Below are 23,413 nucleotides of genomic sequence, written 5' to 3' on the forward strand. Positions count from 1 at the left end.
GCTCACTCTCTTGACTTCAGTTAGATGAACTTATTTCTGGACCCAGTTCCTGTTCCTCCCTCTGTGATCTAAGTGGCAGTAAACCAGCCTTGGCTGCTGCTGCTCCCATTCTCTGAAGCCTGTGTTTGGAACGCTGGGGTACTTGTGTTCCTTTCCAGTTCCACATTCTCTCTTTTGCTGTCACCTCTCTCCTTTGTGAATGTTTGTAATTGTCAGAGGCAAAGTGTGCCAGTCAGCTGGAGACAGGAAGTGATTCTGGTCAGAGGCTCACCCTGAGAGGCTGGCTCTCCAGGCTTTCTTGTTCTCTCCTGCTCCTGACACAAGTGAGACCTGTGTGCGTGTCATGCTTGTTATACATTTGTATTTTAAAACAATCTTGGCAGTACACTTTTAAAAGCTCTCTAATGTTTTCTTATAATTATTGTTCTGTTTTGTGTGATTTTGTTGGGTTCCTTTGTTTCTTAGGGGACGGTCTGACATTTTCCCAGGCTGGCTTTGAATCCTATTATGAAACCAAGGATGACCTGAGCTCCTCATTCTGGCTCCACCTCCCAAGTGCTGCGATTATAGGCTCTCGCTGCTCGCTGCTCGCTGTGCCTGGTTGCTGAGTTTATAAAACTCCACTCTCAGCACGGCTTTAATCCCAACACTTGGGAGGCAGAAGCAGGTGGATCTCTGAATTCGAGGCCAGCCTGGTCTACAGAGTGAGTTCCAGGACAGCCAGGGCTACACAGAGAAACCCTGTCTCGAAAAACCAATAAATAAATAAATAAATAAATAAATAAATAAATAAATAAATAAATAAATAAAAAAAATTAAAAACTCCACTCTCACCACATAATAAAAATCAAGCCAGTGGGTTGTTTTTTTATATCAAGCATAATATTGACATTTCAATTCAAAAGCTATTGGAAATGTCATTTTAAAATTATTTTTATATTTATACCTTCCCATTTTCTATTCTACTTATTTATTTTAAAAAGGGAGTGGTATAATAAATAGTACTTCTGTCTCAAACTGCATCTTTGTCTTCCATCGTGTGTTAAATATTAGAATGCCATAAAATGTCATTGAAGTATATGAGCATAAATTTTACATATTTAAAATAACCAGAGTTGTCAATTTTATTATAAAAGAGCTCATATTGTTTGATTTAAACAGTGATCTCTCATATCTATTTAAAATGCAATTCAATTAAGTTTATATGAAGTTTCCTAAGAATAAATCTTCTATTATAACTGAAGTTGAGGCTTTTTTAAAGATTTATTTATTTATTATATGTAAGTACACTATAGCTGTCTTCAGACACTTTTTCTTCTCTCTCTGGCCCTGCTCACTCTGGCCCCACTAAGTTGAGGCTTTTTAAAACATGAATCTTATCATAAAACCTGTTATTCAGGTGTGATTTGGAGATAACTGATCCAAAATATCCTTTGAAGCTGGTTGTGGTAGCACATACATGTACTCTCAGCACTCCAGAGGCTGAGGCAGGAGAATCACAAGTTTGAGGCCAGCCAAGGCAACACAATAAAAACCCTGTCTTAAAAAGAAAAAAGGTCAGAAACTCCTCCAGCAATCATAGTATCAAGTTCTATGGGCTTGACTCCTAGTGGGAAGCATAACGGCGGCAGTAGTGGCTGATCCAGACACTTCGGAAAAGCTCAGCTGCCCCAAAGACGAGGGAGTCTCAACTGAAACAGACCCCATAGGGAACAGAACCCAACTCCCAGGCAACAGAAACAGCATGTCGGTGTGCACCACCACCATAGCCTCTCTTCGCCTTAGAACCCCAAACTTGTAAGCACTGTGCTTCCTTTCATCATTATAGAACAGTTCAGGAGTCCTCTGGAGCAAGAAGGAAACATGAACTGTGTACCATCACCATCCTCGTCATGGAGCCTGCCTCACATGGCTAGATTACCTTGATGGCTCAGCCATCGCAGTCCTTCCCCTGTGATTCCCACATCTCTCTAAGAGACAAATCATTCTACAGAAACTGTAACCACAGCGCTATGATCCCATCCCAAAAGTGAACAACAATTCCTTTAGTATCTTTCCTACTTCTTAAGTTGTTTTATTGTTGTTGGTGATGAGTTTGCTTGACTAGATCCAAATAAGGATTTTGCATTATGATTGATTGATTGACTGACTGATTGACTGATCTATTGATAGATACATTTCTCACATAGGTCTGCCTCATGTGCTCCCTCCTTCCCTCACTCCTTCTCTTAGCACCCCTTTCTTTTCTTCCTTTGTAATCTTTTGTTGAAAAGAGTGAGCACTTTTTCTGTAATGAACTTTTTTTCTGTAAGGTTTCCCAGCCCAAATTTTGCTAACCCAATTCCTGAAGTGTTATCAACACATTCCTGTGTACCTGCATGTTCTGTGTATTAATGATGAGATCTTGACTGAGTTCAGAATTAGTTTTCCTTCAGAGCCTATTTTATGGTCTGTCTGTGAATGCCTATCAGGAGTTCATAAAAGTCTGATTATCCCTCTGGTTCATTTGCTTCTGAAAGCAAATAATACCTTTGTACTTACTTTCACTTATGTGTGCATGCATGCTTGGCTGTGTGCACACCACGTGCTTACAGGTTCTATGGAAGCCAAAAGAGGGCATTGGAAGCCCTGGAGCTGTAGTTAGAGGGGATTGTGAGCTATCTAATGTGAGTGCTGGGAACTGAGTCAGGTATCTCTGTAAGGGCAGTAAGCGCTCTTAATCACTGGTCCATCTCTGGAGCCCCTACAAATCATTTTAACTACTGAGAACTTCATACTCTAGTGAACTCTCATTTTCAATTCAATTGTTTGCCTGAAGCTGTCTAACAATGTATTGTATACATTGTATGTTTTATATAGACATAGCTGTATTTTAGATTTTATAACAAATTTAATGATAAAGTTTGTTATTCAGATCCCATAGTGATAGGAAGAACATTGCTGTTAAAAAGTGTTTGTAACGAGGGTATGTCATGGGACCTCTGTACCTGTAAGTCATCCTACACATCTCTCCCAACTCATGGGCGTTCAGGTCATCAGAAGAACCTGACTTTTAAAAGCATGCTTTAAGCAGTGCTTTTCAACTTAAAACCAGGAATTGCTAGAATCTTCTATCTATAGCTGCTGATATTATATCACATGTCCCCAAGACAAAATTAATCTCAGTTGAGAATCCCACTGATAAAGGAATGGGATTGGGTGTAGGATGGGGAGGCAGGAAGGACTAAGACAAGAATTAATCACTCTTGCCTTAACCAGTCCTCACTGACGGTCCCTTCATAGCACAAGAATGAAGCCATTAGGTGGGAAACGTCTGTCCACGTGAGTGCTTACTGTAGTGCTCAACCTCGCTACTGTCTGCCCAGTTGACACTGAGGTGTTCTGTGAGTTTGTGAAATGGAAGGGGACACCTGTGTGGTTTGCCTGTTGGCTTCCTGTCTCCTGGGCATCGCTTTCCTGCCTGTCCTGCAGATTGATTACTTCAACAACCAGATCATTGTGGACCTCGTGGAGCAGCAGCACAGAGGCATCATTGCAATCCTGGACGACGCTTGTATGAATGTTGGCAAAGTCACTGACGGGATGTTCCTTGAGGCCCTTAACAGTAAACTGGGCAAACATGGTCATTTTTCCAGCCGAAAGGTAATAAGACTTTCCCTTACCTTGAGCTATAAGATTTTTGCTTATTGTTTGGCAGGGCAGCTTTATATTAGGTTAACAAATATAAGAAAGGGGAAAGGCCTGATCTTCCAGTGAATGATGTATGTCTGAGTTCTGCTTCTCTGATACAATGATGAGGTTGACAGAATCATAATATCCAGGAGAGGGAGCTACAGACTAAGAAATTTGCTAGATGCAGGAAAAAAATGAACAGGGTTCTTTAAAAGTATGATGTCATTTATAGCCAATAGGTGCTGAGTCCTTGTCCATGTGCTAGAATTTTATGCCTGCATCTGATAACTCTGCATAAGAAATTGCTTTTGTCCTTGACTTTCCACCACAGTCCTCGCTGATAAAATACAGAATGTCTTCTTACTGCATTCTTCAGACCCTGGGACCTGCTTAAAAATGAGAGATTTTAGCTGCAGCCATGGTCGTTATGGAGAAATGCATTATTTTAGTGTATTGAGTAAACTTCCAAGTCTCCATTTTTTTAACAATATAAGAATGTCACAAATAAACCACATTTTATAATAATTGGTAGGAGCCGTGGTTCTCAGACTCTTGTAGGAGCCTTGTATGCAGTATGCTCACCAATTGTGCTTGCTCAGGAGTCTGTGATGGGGAGGACACCTCACCATCATCCCCAGCTTCCCCACAAATGCAAGCTTGTCCTTTCTTCCCATCCAGAAGGAAACGGGCAGCAACTCTGTCTCTGAATCTGCAGCACATTGCCACCACCACTGCCGCCGCACAGATAGCTCCACTTCCTAACTCCGTCCCTTAGGAACTGTGTGATCCTAATGGAGGGAGGGATTCCACCATCCACATTGACTATTAACTGACGCTTATCAGAGCATTTACTTGTAGCTACGAGCTGGTCTTCAGCTAATGCAGACTGATCTTTGACATTAAGAACCTAGGTCCCTTCAGCCAGTTCCCACTTAGACACCAAAGGTCTAATTAAGTGCCTCTTGTTTAAACAGGTCTGGTCCTCAGTGCAGAGCACAAAACTGTACAAAGTGGAAATTAACCCTGGTTACAGTAAGAAATTTAGGGGCACCTTTATCTAGGCAAATGGCTGACTGGAAGGGAGTTTAGAGATGTCATCACAGGTTGTAGAGATTCATCTAGTGATGTACCCTCTGGATACTAGACAGTCAGTATTGGTGAAATTATATCGATTTATCATACCAAATCTTTCTTAAATTGTTTATAGTTGAATAGATATCTGTAAGTCTCAAAAGTGACACCCCAAATTATGATTCTATCTTTTACCATGGCCATTTATATAGCTGAATTAAGTAAATTGATAGGCAAAAAATATTTTTTTTCATTTTGTTTTATGCATATGAGCATTTTGCCTGCATGTATGTGCACCATGTGCATACAGTGCCCTTAAAGCCCAGGAGACAGCATCAGATACCTTCAGGCTGGAGTTTTGAGAAGTAGGACTTGAACCCAGTTCCTCTGGAAGAGTAGCCAGTGCCCTTAACCACTGAACCATCCATCTAGCCTTTCAAGCATTTTTGAAATGTAATCTCATTTTCTTCTTTTCTGAGATGGACTCTAGCTCTGTGTTGCTCAGGCTGGCCTCAGACCTCTGGGCTCTGCTGGTCCTCAGTCACTCAAGTGACTAACGCTGGCACTGCATGCCAACATACTAAGCTGTACTCTTTCTCCTTAAGACAACTGAGCATCTGTGTTTAAACACTTGCTACTGATTTGATAGGAAATGCTAAATAGTAATTTAAGTAGTGATTGATTTCTTTCTCTTTTATTTATTTATTTCCTTCCTTATTACTGTTTTTGGTGGAAGTCCCAGTTTCCCAACAGACCAAGTATCTACTTCTTTTTCCTCCTCCCTCAGTATCCCTTGAATAAATACTGAGATGGAGATAATTAAAGTGTATTCTTTTGGGGAATTTGTGTTTATGTGGTATGTATATATCTGTGTGCAAGCATATATGGAGGTCAGGGGTTAATCTTCTCTATTACTCTTCAACTTTAAAAATAATTTACATATATTTATGTATTTGGGTATGTGCATGCATATACATGCCTTGGCACACATGTGGAAGTCAGAAGACAACTTCAGGAGTTAGTTCTCTCTACCATGTGACTTCCAAAGATCAAACTCAGGCTTGGTGGCAAGCATCTTTACCTGTTGAGCCATCCCACTGGCCTTCTAGTTTGTTTTTTGAGACAAGGTCTCTCACTGAGCCTGGACATCCCTGATCATCTTGGCTAGCGAGTAAGCTTCAGGTATCCTCCTGTCTCTGCCTTACTAGCACTAGGCTTACAGACATCACTGTACCCAACTTTTATGTAATTGCTAGGAATCCACATCAAGTCCTCATGTATATGCTGCAAACACTTAACCAACCGAACCATCCCCCAGCCTATCTTCTGCGGAATTTTACCTAATAAAGGAAAGAATGAAATAACCAAGCTGTCAGAGTGTTTTAACCACCTCCTTGCTTTTTGTTAATTAATTCTATTTGGTTGTATGTTGAGCCAGCTATCATTTTCTACTGCTAACTGATCAGACAGACTTACTGGCTTATTAAATAAAAGATTGGTGGCTTTTATTTGGGGCTAAAAAAATCTTCCTTTCGCATTAAAGGTACCATGGAGAGGCAGTCACATGATCCAAACAGCTATAAAATATTTTAAAATAAAAAGCTAAGTATATAACAGTACAAGAAAAAGTTAATGGGTGTGTGTGTGTGTGTGTGTGTGTGTGTGTGTGTTAAGGACAATCACAGTTTTGCATTTTATCCAAATATAAGAATGGCTGATAATTTGATAATAATCTTATTCCTTCAGGAATTTTACAAATTAAAGGATATTTCAAAAAGACAGAGTTCAGGGGAGGCAGACAGGCTATAGGAGAGCTCGACAGTTAAGTGTAGACTAGCCTTGTACACACTGGCCTTGCAGAGAACCAGAGCTCAGTTCCAAGCACCTATGTCAGGCACCTCACAACTGCCGAAACTCCAGAGCCAGGACATCCAAAAGCCCCTTCTAGCCTCTGAAGGAACCACACTCACAATGCGCAAACCGTCATAGACACAATTAAAAATGAAAGTGCAGCTTTGGGCCATCTGGAGGAGGATATATTTTGGAGACACTTTTATACTAGATCTCCAGATTTATTTAACTCTCTACTTTCTCAGATAAATAATTATTGAAAGAGACAGAGTAAACCTCTCACTTCCCATAATTCTTCATTTGAGAAACACCCGGATAGGATTGTGTGCTGTATAATACTGTCTTCTAAGTGGTACTAGTATTACAGTTCTAAGTGGTACTGTGTAGATTTTTACTTGTCTGCCTGTCTGGGCTCTACTGTAGCAAAGAAAGTTGGAGGAAGTCAAGAACAAGTCCAGGGACATGTAAAGCCTGCCATCTCACAAAGTATTCCAGTTCCATGAGAAATTGTATACAGCATTGCATTTCTGTGAAGAGCACCTAGGCTGGAGTCCAGCTCAGCAGGCAGACACCGTGTGCATGAAGACATGCTCCGTTCTGTTTCCCGGAGCCGTGCCAGAGCTACCACTTACTAGCAGTCTGATGTAGTATTATCTGCTTCCCTCAGCCTCAGCCATGTATGTGAGAGAGACATTGTTATACTTTAAGAGTAAATAATAAGGACTGTGATATGTGTATGCCTCACAGATAGTAAGCCTTCACTGTGATCCTCCCAAGTGGAACGTGGAAGAGAAAGATTTGTGTCAGAAGGTAGCACAAGTCATGTCTGTTTCTCAGAAAGCCATACTTCTTCCATTGTTTGGCTGCCCCACCTGATAGGGACCATTCTTTACATCCAACTAAATAAGGGGCATCATTTTCCAACCTCTCACCACACTGGGTATGGAATAGCCTCTGTTCATATGCATTGTCTAGACCTAGCCACTTGGCCATCGACTATTAGAGCAGCCAGCAAATGGAGGCTAGCTGTGTGCTGCACTGCATGAATCTCTACCAAAAGCCTTTACCTTGTCAGCCATGGATTTAAACAAAGCCCACAGAATGGGATCTTATTTAGGTATTGTAATTTGTGATGCATGGTCATATTAAGTTAGAATGTACTTTTAGAAGTCAAAAATATCTTTTTTCAAATTTATGTCCTTTATCTCTTAGACCTGTGCCTCAGACAAAACCCTGGAGTTTGATCGGGACTTTCGAATCCGGCATTATGCAGGTGACGTGGTGTGAGTATCTTGCTCTGGTGCCTAGCATGATAATTTGCATGCAGCCTCTCTTCAGTAAATAAGACTAGGAAACTATCAGCCATTTTTCTTTTCATGTGTTTGTGGGGTGGCAGGGATATCATTTTATAGATCAGCATATTTTAGTCTCTTGATTTGAAGAAAGTGGCATAGCTTCATTTCTTCCTTGCTTCTCAGACATTTGGTTTGAGCATATGTTGTGTGACTATGTGTACTTCCTGATGTGGTTGGAACTCAATAAAAATGAACTAGTGTATCAATAACTGTGGGTCCATGGTAGATACACGGGTAAGATGGGTTCTGCCCGTAAGAAGCCAGCAGGTTAGTGAATACTAGTAGATTCATCCAAGGCACAGGAAGGGAGGAAAGGACTATGCTGGGGAGGCACTCGGCATTGCAGGAGCAGTGAGGAGTCTGGGGAAGTCTTGCTGGAGGAAGCAGTGTGCAAGTCCAGCACCATTAAGTGAAAGCCTGGAGCTAAGAGGAGAGGGTGAGGGAGCTGCAAAACACCCAGTATCTGCGGGGCTACAAGAACTGTGCAAGCAGAAACAGTTTTACTATATTATTGTCAGGTAATGTTTGAAAATAGAATTCTTATTTCTTAATTGTTTATTGCCTTACAATAAAAATAACAATTGACATGAAAATACCAAGTGGTGTGAAAATTACCTTGGTATGCTAGGTTCCTGGTGCTCCGGTATCAGACTATCACAAGTCAGTGACTTAAAACAGCAGCCGCCTAGGCGAGGTATGCAGCTTAGTGTGAAATGCTCGCCTGGCATGGGTGAGGCTCCCAGAAGCACACATGTGACCTTTCCTAGTTCCATAGTTCAGGAGGCAGGGAGATCAAAAACGGGTGATGACAGGCTACACCTGTCCCAGAAGCTTCTCTCAGGAAGACTCTGTCCCCTTTCTACCTTTTGATGCTGTGGACATTCCTTGGCTTGTGGCTCTACCTCCTATGGCTGCCTCCTTGGTCCATTGCTTTCTCTTGAGTTATTAATCCTCCCTTCCATGCTAAAATGATTTGCTGGCATTTGGATTGGTGCCTTCTTTCAAGATCCTTAACAAAATCACATCTCTTTACCATAGAAGACAGCATTCCAAGTTCTGGTGTGGGCGTTCTTTTCCCAAGGGACTGTGATGTGGCTGTCACTTGGTATGGGGTCATTGTTCAGGCTATATTTGTTGTTTCACCCTTCATTGAACCCTAGTCCTCACTGTTCCTTATCGTTTAAAGAACTGGACCTTTTCCTTATTTATTGTATTAGGAATTCTTCCCATATAACCCATTACAAGAAGAGATTAATCAAGACAAAAGCAGATGATTATCTTTATAAATTCTGGAAAGACATTTGAAGAAATTTTAATAGCTATTTCTGACTAAATTAAAACTCCAGAATCATAGAAGTATATGACTCTAAATTACCACCCTCTGTCACACTAGCCAGCATTGCAAGATGTCATCATCTCCCATAGTTCCGACCCTGTGCCCAGATCTTAGAGTGCTGTGTAAAAAAGTCCAGCTCCACTGAGCTGCCTCCCACTAGGACAAACCCAAACTTGATGATCAGGGTGGTGTAAGGGCAGAGCTGGAGAGAGGCCTCTGCCCCCAGGTTCTCCCGTTTTATAGAGAAATCAGCTTCTACAGAACAAGTAGACATCTGGCCCAAAGTCTCATGCTATATTTATGGGAGAACTGAAGCAGTAACTAGGTTTCCAGCTCCTGATCCAGAGTTCCAACTGGCATCCACTGCCTCAGGCTTCTCCTTTAGCCTTCAGTCCTCTGCTGGGTTTTTATGGATTATCTTCTAGATTCCCAATACTTTATAGGGTATGGTATCTGGCCACAAGGTGCTTTTCATACAAGATGTATACATATGCATGTGATTAAATGTATATTAAGTATACATATGCACGAGTACATATACATATATGTGTATAAGGAAAGATAGGTTATAATAATTTCCATATGAGTCATAGCAAGTGTTGTGACAAACTCTGAATAAGAAAACACTATAATATTTTTAGGTGTTGTGGTGTGCCTGGGGAGGCTGATGCCGCTGGTGCTAGGAATTATTTTTATAGGATGAAGTGGGAAGGGTGGTGAAAAAATATTCAGGAAGTAGCAGGGGTGCATCCATCCTTGCCATAGTACAGATTGGAGATGCCTGGAAAAGCAGACGAGAACAAATCACAGTGAGACTTGAACACTATACTGTGGCCTTTGAAATTCAACCCAAGTGGGTTAAACACTAGATTAAGAGTAGGGGAGTTCACATGTTCGGTTAAGAAGGACAGGAAGGTATTAGGAAGAAGATCTAGGTTAGGCAGGCAGCAAAATAATTTTGGGTGTGGTGGCCTTGAATCCCTGTGGGTAGCACACCTGGAATATTTTGTTGTTGTTGTTCTGCAAAATGAAGTATGTAAGGTTAAAGGTCAGGGTTAGGGGCCTGAGAAGTATCGATGTGATTGTCAGGTAGAAAATGTCAGGAGGCAGGCTAGAGAGCAGAACTGCTAAGGTGGAGTTTAGAGTTACTGTGAGCAGTCACCTAGCCCATACCTACTTCCCCTGAACCCTGGTTACTCTTATACTCCAGCACAGTATGGCTCCCAGTAGAGGCCTTTCCTGTCACTGCAGCATACAGTCCCCTGCATGGGTTCTTCTCACCAACCGCCTTCTTAGCTAGACTCTCAAAGCCTTACTTTACCGTGTCTATTTGGCTCATCTCTCTGTAATGCTCCTGCATGTGCTGCTTCCAGCCCTTCATCCTGCCTGTTGCCCCTGGTTACCTGCCAGTCCTTTCCCGCTCTGCTTACCCAGTTCTTGCCGTCCTTTGCAGTTCTCCTTGGACTCTCTCATACCCTGCACACTGGTGGGACTTAGGCAAGTCACTTGACCTCCCCACGGATGGGACAATTAGTTCCTGTATGCAGCTGCTTTGCTTTTATCTTAGGAGTGCTGGATGATAAATACAGCAATCTATTTTGAAGTCATCTTCTTGAGGTAAGCTAGCCAGTAGAAAATGATATTTTAGAATGATGGAACTGGTGTTCACTCTCCTTCTGAAGGAGAGAAGGGGAGTCCTTATTTAGTGTGCAAGTCTGGGCTTTACCTCAGAGCTAAGTGAACCAGTTGTACAGAATGTGATTGAAAACTAATAGCAGAAGACCTGTGCACACAAGGGACGCTCGCTCGGGGGTGGCTCTTACATGGCGATGGTGCTTACTCTCTGTTCTCTCCCCAGCTATTCTGCCATCGGTTTTATTGACAAAAATAAAGATACATTATTTCAAGATTTCAAGCGCCTCATGTATAACAGGTATGATTGTTACCTTTACCTCAAGTTCTTTGACATGCATTGCAGAATATATATGTGTGTGTGTGCACATGATTCCTTTATGTAACAGTTTTAAGAGTTTTTAGCAGACTTTTCTGCATTGTTCTGCTTAATGTATAAAAAATGTCTATGACCTCAAGAGTATAAAATCTGTAAACTTGGGGCAGGGGCTACTAATTCACTGCCACCAGCATTCTGGCAGCCTGTACCAATGTCCTCAATAGTCAATAGTCAGGCCAGAGGTCACTGGTGTCAAGTGGTGTCAAGTTTTGGGTCTACCTCAAATTGTTCCTTCCTCAGACCCCACTGCAGGGTCTTTGCACACAGGTATGAGCCACTCTGTTCTCAGGCTGATTCCTGGCCTCACAGAGGTCTCCTGACTGATCAGGAGAATTCCCTCACAAGCCACTGAGAGATAAAAACAGATGACAAATGGAACTTTAAACCCATTAAGAGATGGTTCCAGAAGATAGAAGAGGCATCTTGACCATTATGCTGTAGATTAAAGAGACCTCTGCTCTCTCATTTAAGTCTAAGTAATTAATTCCTCAGTAGATTACAAGGTTATATTATATACCTTTGAGCCACACGTCCTTGTTTGCTCTGAGATACAGCTGAGGAGACAGTTTAGGAACCACTCTTTTCGTAATAATAAGTCAATAACTTTCAGGAAAAAGCAGGTGAGAGATTAAGAGTAGAAGTGCAAGGGAGATGTCTTAGTCGGGGTTTCTATTCCTGCACAAACATCATGACCAAGAAACAAGTTGGGGAGGAAAGGGTTTATTGAGCTTACACTTCCACGTTGCAGTTCATCACTAAAGGAAGTCAGGACTGGAACTCAAGCAGGTCAGGAAGCAGGAGCTGATGCAGAGGCCATGGAGGAATGTTCCTTACTGGCTTGCTTCCCCTGGCTTGCTCAGCCTGCTCTCTTATAGAACCCAAGAATACCAGCCTAGAGGTGGTACCACCCACAAGGGGCCCTCCCCACTTGATCACTAATTGAGAAAATGCCACACAGCTGGATCTCATGGAGGCACTTCCCCAACTGAAGCTCCTTTCTCTGTGATAACTCAAGTCTGTGTAAGTTGACACACAAAACCAGCCAGTACAGGAGGCATTAAAAATGGGATAACCTTTACTAGAGGCAGCATCAAGCAGACACCTATATAAAGTGGGGGTGGGGAGAACCACACTGCTACCTGGAGGAAGAGTATTTCAGGCAGAGAGAACATCTGGTCCAAGGCCCCAAGGAAGGAATCCATTGAAAGTATTGATAGCAAGAATGCTGTATGCTACAAACAGTGGGAAATGGGGAGAGTGGTAACAATGAATTTAAAGACATGGACAGGACCAAAATCATAGTCTGGGAGCCGACATAATGACAAAGGATGGAGAGAGGAAGCCACTGCAAAGCATGATCTGCTGTGATTTGTGCTATGGAGATCACTAATGTGTAAAAAATAGAGATCACAGGCAAAAGTAGATCTAGTGAGACCAATTGAGGCTGGCTTAGCAGTGACAAGGTGAGGAGGAATCAGACCAGTGATATTCAGAAAGGAAAGTGGAGCTGTGAGCTGATGGGCAGCCAGAACCCAGTTATGATGCCAGAGCCTATGTGGCAAGACGATGTACGTTTTCAATGTGGAAGTCCATACTGCACCCAAGTAAAAATGCCCAGTACACTAACTGCAGAATCACATCTGCATCTCCAGAAAGGTGGGGCTAGAGGAACCTCTCCATGTTGGTATGTTGATTTTATTAAGACCATGAGACTGAACGAGTTACCCAAGGAATAAGTAGATTTAAAAATAACAGTAGAGAAAGAATAGGGTAAAAATAATTGATCCCTAATGGTCCTACATTTAGTCAAAGAAAACTGAGGGCACTCTGCAAGATAAAAGAAAAACACAAATCCAGTGGTACTCAGTAGTTAAGAGCACTTGCTGTTCTGTCAAATGATCCCACATGAGACAGCTCACACTACCTGAAACTCCACTTCCAAGGGATCTGATACCCTCTCTGGACCTACATAAGCACTGCATACATTTAGTGTGCATATATTCAGGCATGTATACATGAAATAAATAAATCTCTTTTAAAAGAGAAGAAAACAGTAATAAACAATACCAAATAAAAAACAGAAATGGTGCCAAGATTAACCAACTCTGTTTGCTCATGGGATAACTCACTAGATTCTTGAAAATGCTGATTTCTGGGCAGTGGTCAAGATAAATGTTTAATTGACATGGGCTTGAGGGAGAACAGAAAATGAAAAGATGGACACAGATGTTTAAATAATTCTCTCAAGATCTTTTGCTCTAAAATGGTTTGTCTGTAGATGCTGAAGCCACAAAGAATGAGGACAGAGCTGTCAGCAGTAGAAAGTTGCAAACATATTGAAATAGGAAAGCAAATCCATGCAAGAGCTGGGCATAGGAGAACATGACTTTCAGAAAAGAAAGCCAGTGTTTAGTTGGTCAGGTGATATGCACCTATTTGAGGAACAGCTGGCAGAGTCTAGCATTTATGTAGAAAATATTAAACTGGAAATATAACCATGTTTGACCAGTGATAATGTCACAATATGCTGTCAAGCTAGTGTCCAAAAGGAACACAAAATGGTATTTGTTATGTGTGTGCATTTATCATGGCCTAGAAAATCAGCTGACAGAGCAGCACCTCTTAGTGTAGACTAATGTAACCCAGGATGACAGCCCCAGGGTAGAAACAAAGTAACACATGGATATATTCCTGAAATATTGAACAGTAACACAGGGTGCGCTACTTACATTGGTCTGACAGGTTGTTTTCTATTGGAAAAACCTGCTTGGGAAGCTAGACAGCAGTGGGAACTTGCTTACTAATTGACAATGAAAAATATTACCCACAGAAGCTAGTCTGCTCATGTGCTTGGTAAGCACAGAGTTAGAACAAAGGAACTTAGACTGGGAATTGGTGAATCCATTTTATCGTCTTCCAGAGCAGTGAAAAGATTAAAGGTCTGCTCCCTGCTGCTTACTTCATGTGTCTGCAGTAGGAAAGACCTTGCAGTAAGGTGGCCTTTACATGAGACACCTTTGCTCACAAACACTTTTTGTTGTTTCTGTGGCTTACCAACCTACAAAATCTGAATGCATCCTTTCTTTGTAGATGCTAATGTGACCCTTGGCTCTCTTATTTTTTAGAACCCACCAATTGCACATACACACAGGAATGATGGGTATGTTCATTTTTGTGCACACATATCTATAAATGGAAGAGTGGAGCAGGCAGATGATCTGCCAAGTGCACGAATCTTTACTCGTTCTCTTGGTGCTCACAGCTGCCTTACCTTTTATACATGCCAGGTTGCTGGCTTTGTTTCTCTTGCTTTAAAGAAAAAAATCTAGGTGCTGGAGAGCTTGCTGCTGTTCCAGAGGACTAGAGATTAGTTCCCAGTACCCATATCAGTACCGCACAAGTATTTATCCAAGTATTTAAGCTATCTAAATAAAAACTCTTTGGGGCTACAGAGATGGCTCCAAGGTTGAGAGCACTGACTGCTCTTACAGGGTTCTTGAGTTCAATTCCCACCAACCACATAGTGACTCATAGCCATTTGTAATGGGATCTGATGTCCCCTTCTGGTGTGTCTGTAGATAGCTACAGTGTACTCATATACATAAAATAAATAATTAAATCTTTTTTAAAAAACTGTTTGATAATATTGTATATGTGACTTTCTAGCCTGAAAATTCTCTCTTAAAATGACCGTGTCTTTTTATATCAATCAAATGTGATATATAATCATATTTTCAGTTCTCCTCCCTTTCACTTACATTATATAAGAATAGTCTCCAGTTACAGCCAACAAGTTACAGTACATAAGTTACAGTTACAGTAAATAAGGCATAGGAATAATTTGGGTTAGAAACTGTGTAGGTCCAAACAACAGTGTTCCACAGTTTTCTGGCACATGTAAGAATTCTTGAAGTACACACAGAAGTTTTCTACTGTCTAGAAACCCTATTTAGTAGGCATTTGAAAGGCACTGTAAGAACCTCGTACACCATGAGTGAAGGGCCATCATTTGAATTACTTCTGCTGAAGGGAGGAAAGAAAAAATCAGTACATGTCCTAGTTAGGGTTACTGCTGTCAACAGACACCATGACCAAGGCAAGTCTAATAAAGGCCAACATTTAATTGGGGCTGGCTTACAGATTCAGAGGTTAAGTCCAGTACCATCAAGGCAGAGACATGGCATCATCCAGGCAGGCATGGTACAGGAGAAGCTCAGAGTTCTACATCTTCATCTGAAGGCTGCTAGGGAAAGACTGACTTCCAGGCAGCTAGGGTGAGCATCTTAAGCCATGCTCTCACTGACACACCTCCTCCAACAAGGCCAAACCTCCTAAAAGGGCCACTCTCTGGGCCAAGCATATACAAACCATCACAGTGTGCTTTTATGTGTTCATTTTTATAAGGGTATGACTGGAAATGACAGATAGGATAGCACCACACAGTGATCAAATTATCCGGATCCATTTCCTGGCTGCACTGATGGTAGTTGGTCCTCCACAGTGTTGGTGGTGGTTAGAAGTGTTGCCCTCTCTGGACACACATCCACCCTCACATCACCCTTCTGCCCTCTGGCATCACCCAAGCCTCCATCTCACAGTGATCGTTTTGGGCAGGTGTGAAACACATTCTCAACATGCTTTGGAGAATCAACTCAGTTTACCACAAGGAAAAGAAAAATGGACAAGGTGGAGGAGGAATAAATACAATTAGCACTGAATACCTGTTAATTATTGTCTTTGCTAACCCAAAATTTGTCAGAAAAAACAGTCTGACAAGAAAAAAGGTCCTCCAGTGAAGCAATGTTTCCAGTCCCAGCTGTTTTAAAGTACAAAGCACCCAAAGGGAGATGGAAGAAAATCACAGCTGAGGCACTACAAACATTTAATGAGAAAAAAAAATATCCACAAAGTCAAGTAACAAATCTGTGGTTTCAACATGGAATTGGCCTGATGTGTATTTTAGATTTGTGTCATAGTAGCCCTAGTATGTTATCAATGTTGTGCTAGAACCACTAGCACTACCTGTGAATGTGTTCATAAATTCAACTCTAGTGGACAGCTTTGCTAGGAGACTGTCAGAAAAGTTAGGTTCATATCCCTAGACATGTATTGGTTACCTATAGAAAATGTTCCCTTCCCTATTGTCTGCCATGACATGGGAACCAATTTTCTGCTAGAGACTTGTTTTCTTTCTTTCTTTCTTTCTTTCTTTCTTTCGTTCTTTCTTTCTTTCTTTCTTTCTTTCTCTTTTTCTTTTTTCTTTTTTTTTTTTTTTTGGCCATTACAAAAACATTCCACAGATATATGTGTGGTGTGTATTCATATAAATAAGTGTACTGGCTGGATTTGTGTGTCAACTTGACACAGGCTGGAGTTATCACAGAGAAAGGAGCCACCTCCCTTGAGGAAATATCTCCATGAGATCCAGCTGTAAGGCATTTTCTCAATTAGTGATCAAGGGGGGAGGGCCCCTTGTGGGTGGTGCCATCCCTGGGCTGGTAGTCTTGGGCTCTATAAGAAAGCAAGCTGAGCAAGCCAGGGGAAGCAAGCCAGTAAGGAACATCCCTCCATGGTCTCTGCATCAGCCCCTGCTTCCTGACCTGCTTGAGTTCCAGTCCTGACTTCCTTTGGTGATGAACAGCAATGTAGAAGTGTAAGCTGAATAAATCCTTTCCTCCCCAACTTGCTTCTTGGTCATGACGTTTGTGCAGGAATAGAAACCCTAAGACAATAAAATACATATGTATGTGTAGATTCTAAGAGCCACATTATCTATGCAAAAGATCTACATAGTAATTTAATAGATGTTATTTTAAAAAATTTAAAGAATTTTTTTAAAGTGCTACAGTTTGAAAATTGTCTGCAGTCCAATCTTTGTCATGCTATAACCATACTTTTCTAACACAACAGTCCTCCCAGCTGGGCTCTGTGAATCCCCTGTGCAGTGAGTGCACCACGCCAATCCTCAGACTCACTTGACAGCGAAGATTGCCTTGTTTATTCCCCTGATTTAAATGCAGCCTTGACTTGTCCTTTCTCTTTGCCCAGCTCGAATCCTGTGCTGAAGAACATGTGGCCTGAAGGCAAGCTGAGCATCACAGAGGTGACCAAGAGGCCTCTGACCGCTGCCACGTTGTTTAAGAATTCTATGATTGCTTTAGTAGACAACCTTGCTTCAAAGGTAATTATTTTCATTTCTAAATGTCCTTTATAATCCATAGATTCCCTCTTAACATACATTAACATACATTGGAGAACACATGTGATGTACTTTTTAGGTTATTATCCTTAATTAAGTTGAACAGTATATATTCAAAGTGAACAATAAAATTTTTATTACTGCTTTAAAAAAACCTTGGCTAAAATAATTGTATCACAGATGAATTCCTTTTTTAAATTCAAACTTTTTATTCTACCATTAAGGTCAAGGGCAAACTCATTGTGGTTTCAACTAGATGTATGACGTACCAGACCTGGAAAGATAAAATCTGTGCTGGAAAGTAGGGCATGGACAGAGGGGGAGGGACGAGAGGTGGGGACAGCTGAATGTGGCTGTAGTCGCGCACAGTCTGTCCTGTGCTGTGTGTGAACAGCAAATGGCCAGAGGAATTTAAGCAAGAATGTGGCTTCTAAGTATTGTCCTCACACTGCTTTAAACGGCCGGGCAATACAAATGATGCTTGACAATTATTTCTCATTTTTGCTGTTGCTTTGATTGTAATGTTGTCTTACAAATTGAATCGGGTTATTTTTCCATTTTATTTTTAAATGTGGCTTTTATTTTCCCTCTCCTTAAAGAACAGACTTCTGTTCCTAACTGCAGCTCTTGACAGGTTTGATAAATTAGCAGTGTTCTAGGATTTGTTATTTTTAGCTCCTTTGTATCTTTTTCTTCTGGTAATTTTATTGTATGTTTTCTTCTTTATTGCTATATTTTTAAAAATCTATTTTCCTTGTTAAAAAAATTAATTTGCATCTGCACTTCACCATGGCTACAGTAGGCAAATTCCGCAAGGGTGCATCTATGCAGTAGCATTCTCTGGTTTCTGCCACCATTCCTTGGCCTCAACTAATAGCGAATAAGTTCAGTCCCTCCTCTTGTATAATCAAATTCCCAGAAAGACAGAAGCATGGACATGAAGGCTAGAATGCTGCCCACTGTCTGAGCCTCCCGTTGCTATCCTCTATGTCATCTTCAATCTGTCGCACCCAGTAAAGAAGTGAGCCTAGAAAGAAGGCATGCAATGCAGGAAAGAGCTGAGTGCTGTGAAGGGCATTGACTCATTTAACTAGAGAAAGAATCACTGTTCTCAAAAACAGATAAATATATATCTGTCATCTCAGGAAGACTGACAGTGTAAGGCCTCCTTAGGCTGCACAGCAAGTTCTAGGTCAGACTTGGCTATATAGGGAGACCATCTCAAACACAGAAGACTATGAAAACCTAATTCCAACCTTCTCTAATATATCAAAACAACCCTATACCCAGGGAGTAGGAAATATATATTCCTTTCAAGTATAAATGGAACCTTTTGCAAGAATTGACCACATGCTGGACTGCAATGATGCAACTATTTTGAAGATTAGATAGACAGTTCCATTGTCCATCCTCAAAGCAAGTTATTTAAATGTGCTTGCAAACTCTAAAAGTAAAATGCTTTCCTAACTAAGTCACAGATTTGAGAGGATATCACAACAAAATTATAAAATATCTAGGACTGCTTGACAAAGCACTGACAGACAACATTTATAGGATGTCAGCACCTTTATAAAGCAACAAAGATAGCTAAAAGTAGGTTCAACTCAAAGACCCAGAAGAGAAACTCAAAAGAGAAGGAAATAATTTTAATAGCAGAAAATAACCCTAATGGAGAAACCAAAAAAACAGTAAGTAGGCAAAACCTCTTATAAAACTGATTAAAACAAACAAACAAGCAACAGGTTGAATGGCAGGCCATTATAACCTCTGATACTGACGGTCAGTGTGTTTTGAATGGCTGCTAACACATTTTAAAATTTAGTTTGCTAGAAACATGTTAAAATTGATTCAAGATGAAGTAGAAAGTCAAAATAAAACAGTAACCTTATGGATTCTGAATCACTAATCAGAAGTCTACTGCCCTCTAACTCCACCAAGAGCTTCAGGTCTGATGATGTCACAGACACAGTTTATAAATTTTAATACACAGCACCTGTCAACTGTATAGGAGGTGTGATCAGAGGCCACTCATTTTATGGGAGTTACAACAATACAAGGTTAATATGAAAAAATAAGAGGTTGGTTGAATGTAAGAACACAGACAAAAGATCCTAAAAGTCTGTATGAAAGTTGCCTTTTCTAGTAGTATAATAAATACAGTACCTACTAAAGATACCTGAAACAACACAAGTATTAAGTAAATTCTTTTTTAAAAAATCAGCTTTCTGATTGCAACCAGGAACTAGGAAACTTAAGAGATAGTAAACTGGGAGCTGTGTAAGTATAGAGATCAACTAAGTAGAAGAACAGCCTTAGAGCTGCCTGGTCACCTGAGGAGGGCTAGTCGCCATTCCAGTCTATGTCCTTGAACTGGAATCTTGGGCTTACCCAAACTCACTCTCTCTCTCTCTCTCTCTCTCTCTCTCTCTCTCTCTCTCTCTCTCTCTCTCTCACACACACACACACACACACACACACACACACACACACAAAACCTTACAATGACTTATATCCCCAAAAGACCACATCTAGAAGGAACTAGAAATAATCCTCCATTGTCAGTGAGGAAACTGCCTATCTTGGTCTTTGAGACATAAGTCAAAAGGTGTTGGAAAGGCAGTGAGTCTTTCTTGAGACTATGTAATTAGAAGCCAGCTTTAATGAGATTCGCAGCCCACGTTCACACTACCTGAGTGGGCTTAAAAAGCTTCAACCCAGCAGTTTAGTTTAAGGGAGTCTAGGTCTTATATTGCCCTAAACTTCTGCAAGAAAAGAAACACAATTATTTTCTTGAGGATATCACCTTCATAACAGACTTTAAAGACCTCCCACAAGTAAACTTGGAACTCACTGTGAAGAGTGACTACAGAGGGCAGGAGGTGCTATCCTCTAGAGAGATGGCTCAGCATTAGAGCATTTGTTGCTCTTCCAGAGGACCTAGGTTCAATTCCTAGTACTCACACAGTGATTCACAACCATGGGTTATTCCAGTCAAAGAAACTGACACTCTCTTCTGTCTCCTGTGGGCACCAAGCACACATGTGGTCCACATGTGTACATTCAGACAAAATACTCATAATACATAAAATAAATAAATCTTAAAAATAAAACTAATGAAGGTATTTTTTAAGTGACTTCAAGATATCATATGCTGGAATGGGAATAAACAGCAGGCCCAGGTGCCAACTCCTGATCCTGGAACAATCACAAATAAAATCCACAGCTGGGGAGATGGTTCACTGGGCTCAAGCCTGAGGATCTTAGTTCCGAACTAACACCCATGTCAAAGCTGAGTGTGATGGTGCATGTTTGTCAACCCAGTGCCAGAGAGCAGAGACAAACATCCCAGGGGCTTGCATGCAGCCATTCTTACTGAAAGTAAGATCCAGGTTCCAGGAAAGACTGGCTCACAAAATAACATGAATTTATTAAGGACGACACCCTACATCAAACTCTGGCCTTTACATGTTTACTTGCATGTATGTATGCATACACATTTACATGTGCACACACATGAAAGAAGAGAGTGTCAGTTTCTAAAAATTCAAAATGTTTAGTGAAGAGCCTGGAAATATGAGTTCTTACAAGTAACTAGACAAGTTACAGAAATAAAACTGAACAAAAAATATTAATGAAAATTAAAAAGTTAAAAATTATCTAGAATTACACTTAGAGCCATAAAATAATGAACACATCTAGCATGCACATCCTCAGGTACACAGAATGGGAGGAACGAGGAGCAACACTAGAAGAAATTTACCCAAGAATTCTAAGAATGTTATAAGACACCACACTCCAAGCAAGTCAGGGAGTCAAGTAGACCCCAAGCTGGGAAAATTAAAGGAAATCTGATGTGACGCCGAGTGAGGTGCAGAGCCTCAAATGACAAAGCATCTTGTTTGCCTTTGTTGTATGGTTAACAGGCTAGGGCTGTCCTGGAGCTCTCTGCTGCTGAGAATAAGCTGGAACTCCTCATCTTCCTGGCTCTAGCTCCCAAGTGCAGGGATTATATGCAAGCACCACACACACCTTGCTTCAGAGACAAGTCTCTTAAAAGCAGCCAGAGAAAAGATAGGTTAGCTTCAAAAGAATAATAATCAGGCAGAGTGAAAATGAGGTAACTAGAATTCCATACCCAGAGAATGCTCTTTCCACAAAGGCATAAGCAAGACTCTTGCTGAAAAGAGAAGGTGAGTTGTCGCCAACATCCAGAAGCTCACTAACAGTAAGCAGTAAAGATCCGCACCAGGATCTAGAAGCAGCCCTCATCTGCTTGGTGGCTTCAGGTCTGGGCCAGAGCTTTCCTTACTACTTCACGGTAGTATGTGGGAGAGGCCTTTCCTCATCTTTTCTCCCCTGCCTTTCAGTTCATTGGAAAGCTGATGAGTACTACCTAGTTAATTTCCCAGAAGTGGAACTCCATGGGATGTTTCTCCACAGTGTTTCAAGTGTACTATCTTCTCTCTCCACCTAGAATCTAGGTTCTAGAATATCTTTTAAATACAGAGAATGAGTCCTGCTTTATATACATCTCGATGGCTCTGTAAACAGATGATCAGTAAGTTACTAAATGAATTTGAATATGCCTTGACTGTTTGACAGTGTGCAAAGCAGATCAAATAGACATATACTTAAATGCATTAATGTCTAGCTAATCCATGCACCATTTAGCGTACTTTTACAAATTATATTTTCCACTGATAACCTAAGGAGACAGGTTAAGAGAATAAGATCACTATGTACTCCAACAGTTTAGCCTTTATACAACACCGAGTTTGTCAAATTTAGGATTGCTTAGGCTGAGTCAGTCTTGGTATTTATAAGTGAGAGAGGAGGTGGCATTTATAAGCTGAGACAGAGTACTGATTAAATATAGAAAAAGCATCCCCACTAGATTCTTTATTCAGTGACTTACATCACTAGGCGGGCTAAAAGGGCTTCCCCACTTGTTGGTTGGTTGTTAGTGTCTCGTGGTGGTGCTTCTGCTTCCTGTGCACTATTGCTCAGTGCTACTGTGAGTCCACTTATATATTCAGTAAAGTCTCAAGTAAAGCCTCAGATGATAACTGAGACCATGTCACTGCATGTTTACACAGTTTAAAGTATTTCCTAATTCACCTCATAATTCTGACCTCTGAGTCATTCATGCTTAATTCCCAAGCATGAAGGTTTCCTAATTATCTCCGTTCCTCCTGATGTCTAACTTTAGCATTTCACCAGAGGATATCCTCAGTGTGATTCTTATCCTTAGAAATTCATTAAATTCACTTTCATGTATGTTTTATTTGTATTTAAAGATAGCTTATATTCAGTATTCTGTGCAAGTCCCAGTAGGTCAAGTTTGGCTCTCAGATTGTCCAACTCTACAGTATCTCTACTAACTTCTTTGTTGGGTTGAAAGGTGAGTTATCAACTCTAATTTTACCTACCTCTCCTTATGTACCTTGTGCACTGTCAGTTTTTGCTTTGAATATTTTGTATTCCTTTAAGTTAAAATGATCGCATCTCCCTGTTGGCTGAGCCACTCACCTGTTGGAAACAGCTCTTCCTTTCCTTCTCATGTTTATCTTTAAATCTACTTTGTGTAAATATTACAACGATGCAAACTTCTGTTTTGACTAGTGTTTGGTTTGTTTCAAGCTCTTTGAGATTTTTTTTTTTTTTATTTCACTGACTCTGTGTATACGTGTGTGTGTGTGTGTGTGTGTGTGTATGTGTGTGTGTTGTACATGCCTGCAGAATACTCAACAGAAGCAATGTAATGAAGAAAATTTTATTTGGGCTTATTGTTTTAGAAGATTCAGTCCATCTTGGTGGGAAAGGCTTGGTACTGAAGAATAGTTTTTACGTTGTGGAGAGCTAGAGGCAAGGAAGGAAGAAGAATGCTGATACTCAGGTCTCGATCTCCTTTTCCCCTT

General features: G+C 40.9%; 1 protein-coding gene across 2 annotated transcripts in view; it reads left to right on the forward strand.

Annotated features, from left to right (window-relative positions):
* Myo1d (myosin ID) overlaps nucleotides 1-23,413 on the forward strand; it is a 295,829-nt gene that overhangs the window by 98,398 nt on the left and 174,018 nt on the right. For both annotated transcript variants that reach the window (XM_052197479.1, XM_052197478.1), the window contains exons 11-14: nucleotides 3,472-3,642; nucleotides 7,807-7,877; nucleotides 11,144-11,218; nucleotides 17,345-17,477. In XM_052197479.1, coding sequence (XP_052053439.1) covers nucleotides 3,472-3,642; nucleotides 7,807-7,877; nucleotides 11,144-11,218; nucleotides 17,345-17,477 — 450 coding nt within the window. The remainder of the gene's footprint in view (nucleotides 1-3,471; nucleotides 3,643-7,806; nucleotides 7,878-11,143; nucleotides 11,219-17,344; nucleotides 17,478-23,413) is intronic.

Source organism: Apodemus sylvaticus, chromosome 10, assembly GCF_947179515.1.
Source record: "Apodemus sylvaticus chromosome 10, mApoSyl1.1, whole genome shotgun sequence".
Classification (NCBI taxonomy): Eukaryota; Metazoa; Chordata; class Mammalia; order Rodentia; family Muridae; genus Apodemus; species Apodemus sylvaticus.